Source organism: Geospiza fortis, unplaced genomic scaffold (genome assembly GCF_000277835.1).
Source record: "Geospiza fortis unplaced genomic scaffold, GeoFor_1.0 scaffold333, whole genome shotgun sequence".
Lineage (NCBI taxonomy): Eukaryota > Metazoa > Chordata > Aves > Passeriformes > Thraupidae > Geospiza > Geospiza fortis.
This window is the reverse complement of record NW_005054347.1, coordinates 3,752,724-3,754,664: the sequence shown is the minus strand read 5'-3', so window position 1 is coordinate 3,754,664 and position 1,941 is coordinate 3,752,724. Positions and strand designations below refer to the sequence as shown.

General features: G+C 60.4%; 1 protein-coding gene across 1 annotated transcript in view; it reads left to right on the top strand.

The window, feature by feature from the left end:
• The window catches only part of LOC115948103 (phosphatidylinositol 3-kinase regulatory subunit alpha-like), a 13,354-nt gene continuing 11,413 nt past the window's right edge, over positions 1–1,941 (top strand). Inside the window, exons 1-3 of the mRNA XM_031058672.1 lie at positions 1–121; positions 1,069–1,164; positions 1,366–1,443. Of these exons, the coding sequence (XP_030914532.1) occupies positions 1–121; positions 1,069–1,164; positions 1,366–1,443 (295 nt within the window). The remainder of the gene's footprint in view (positions 122–1,068; positions 1,165–1,365; positions 1,444–1,941) is intronic.

The window sequence follows — 1,941 nt, the reverse complement described above, 5'->3', positions numbered from 1 at the left end:
ATGCCTGGGGACTGGATCAGCCACCCAGGAGTGGCAGGTTTGCATCATTATCTGTTCTCCAGGGAGCACCAGGGCACCGCCACAGTGAGGATCAGAGCCTGCATCGACCTGTTGCAGCCAGGTTGTGTTTTTTGCAGAAGATTGAAGGCAGCTTGGCCCTGCCCAAAGTCCCTCTTATATTTATTTTGGCCTTTCCACAGGCTGTCCGTGCTGCGGCAGTCGCACACGGCCCTGTGTGTGCAGCCCCTGCCAGCGCCTGCCCCTGCTGTTCTGGGTTCTCATGGCCACCAAAGAGCGAGCAGGGAGAAATCCCAGCACTGCCCTGCCAAGGTCTCTGCTGGGTTTAACCCCCACAGGAGGGGTTTATCAGCTGGGGTGATAAAGAGGGATGGATGGATACAACAAGCCCTGGGGTAAGGACAGCTGCTCTCCTGCCTGCCAGGCCTTTGCTCCTCTCTGCCATGGTCTGCACTGAGGTGTCCTTGCTCTAAAAGCCAGGAGTGAGCAGCACACGGGGATTTGTGCTGACCCCGGTTTGGCTGGAGGGTTTTAGGGGCTGAGGGAGGTCTGCACCAGCCAAGGGGAGGCTGGCTCTTCCCTGGGCCTGAGCTCAACCCTGCTGTGCACAGCAGAGAGCCCGGGCAGGTGAGAGCTGCAGAGAGCCGTGTCTGTGCTGGGCACAGGTCTGTGTCCCCAGCTCCTGCCTCGTGTCACTGTGGGCTGTGGGTGATGGCAGGGGCAGTCTCGCTGCCCTGGAAAGAGAGGTGGGGAAGAGGTTTTGGCTTGGAGGATCTCCATGCCCAGGATGGGACATTCCCCACGGGCAGGGCACATGCCCGAGCAGGTCTTTGCATCTCAGCAAGCAGCTGAGCCCCCAACGGTGACTCTTATTGCAAAAAGAGGATAAAATAAAGGGAGAACTGCTCCAAAATTAGACGTGCATGAGCCAAAGTGTTGGTTGTGGCTGTGCCAAAGCAGCAGCTTGATCCTGTCCTGGGGCAGCTGAGGAAAGCAGAATTCCTGCAGGCAGGAATTTCCAAATTCCTTCTCCCCTTCTTTTCACCGCAGGACATCCCGGGCAGGCAGAGCTCAGCGAGCAGCCCGCCCTGCCCGAGCAGGCGCTGCCGACCGTGGCCAGGCTCATCGAGGCGCTGGAAAAACAAGGTACGGACACCCAGGGCACACCCGCGGGTGCCCACGGAGCCCTGCCCGCTTCAGAGCGCCCCAAGAGCATCGCGGAGCCAAACTCCCCCCAGCCCGCTGGGCAGGGCGGGGGGCGCGGTGTTCCCGGCCCCTCCGCCTGCCCCGTGTCGGGAAGGGCGAGGTGGGCTCAGCACTAACCCCTCTCTCCCGGCCGTGTCCCAGGGCTCGACAGCGAGGTGCTCTACAGGCCCGGCCCCGCCGTGCTGGGAGCTGCTGAGCTGAAACAGGCGCTCCTGGCTGGTGAGTTCCCCGGAGGGAAGGGGGCTGTGCAGGCGATGCTGCCCCGGCAGGGAGGGGTTACAGCACCAACATCCCCTAATTCCAGCTCTCTGAGGCCCTGCCTGCATGCCGACCCCCTCTTCTCCCTGTGTGATGCAGATAAAAGTGGTGCAGGTGCAGGGCAGGGGCGCTTCAGGAGAATATTTTTGGGGGGGTTGGGGGGGGGAAAAAATACTTGATTTTTTAAATCTCTGGGGTTTGTATCTAAGAAGCAGGGCAGGGAGAAAGCGTCTTGGGGATAGGGAAGAAGAAGGAGGAAGGGGAAACTCATTATTTACAAGAATGGGAAGCTGTCTGCAGGACTTAGGGGCATGAGCAGGGTGGGGGGAAGGAGAAAACCATTTCCCCATACCTGCTTCTAAACCCGCGGCTGGGATAGGATGGCGCACGGCGCGGGGCGGGAAGGACGCGATGGATCCAGCGTGCCGATCAAATCTGGGTTTTTTGGGGGGTAGGGGG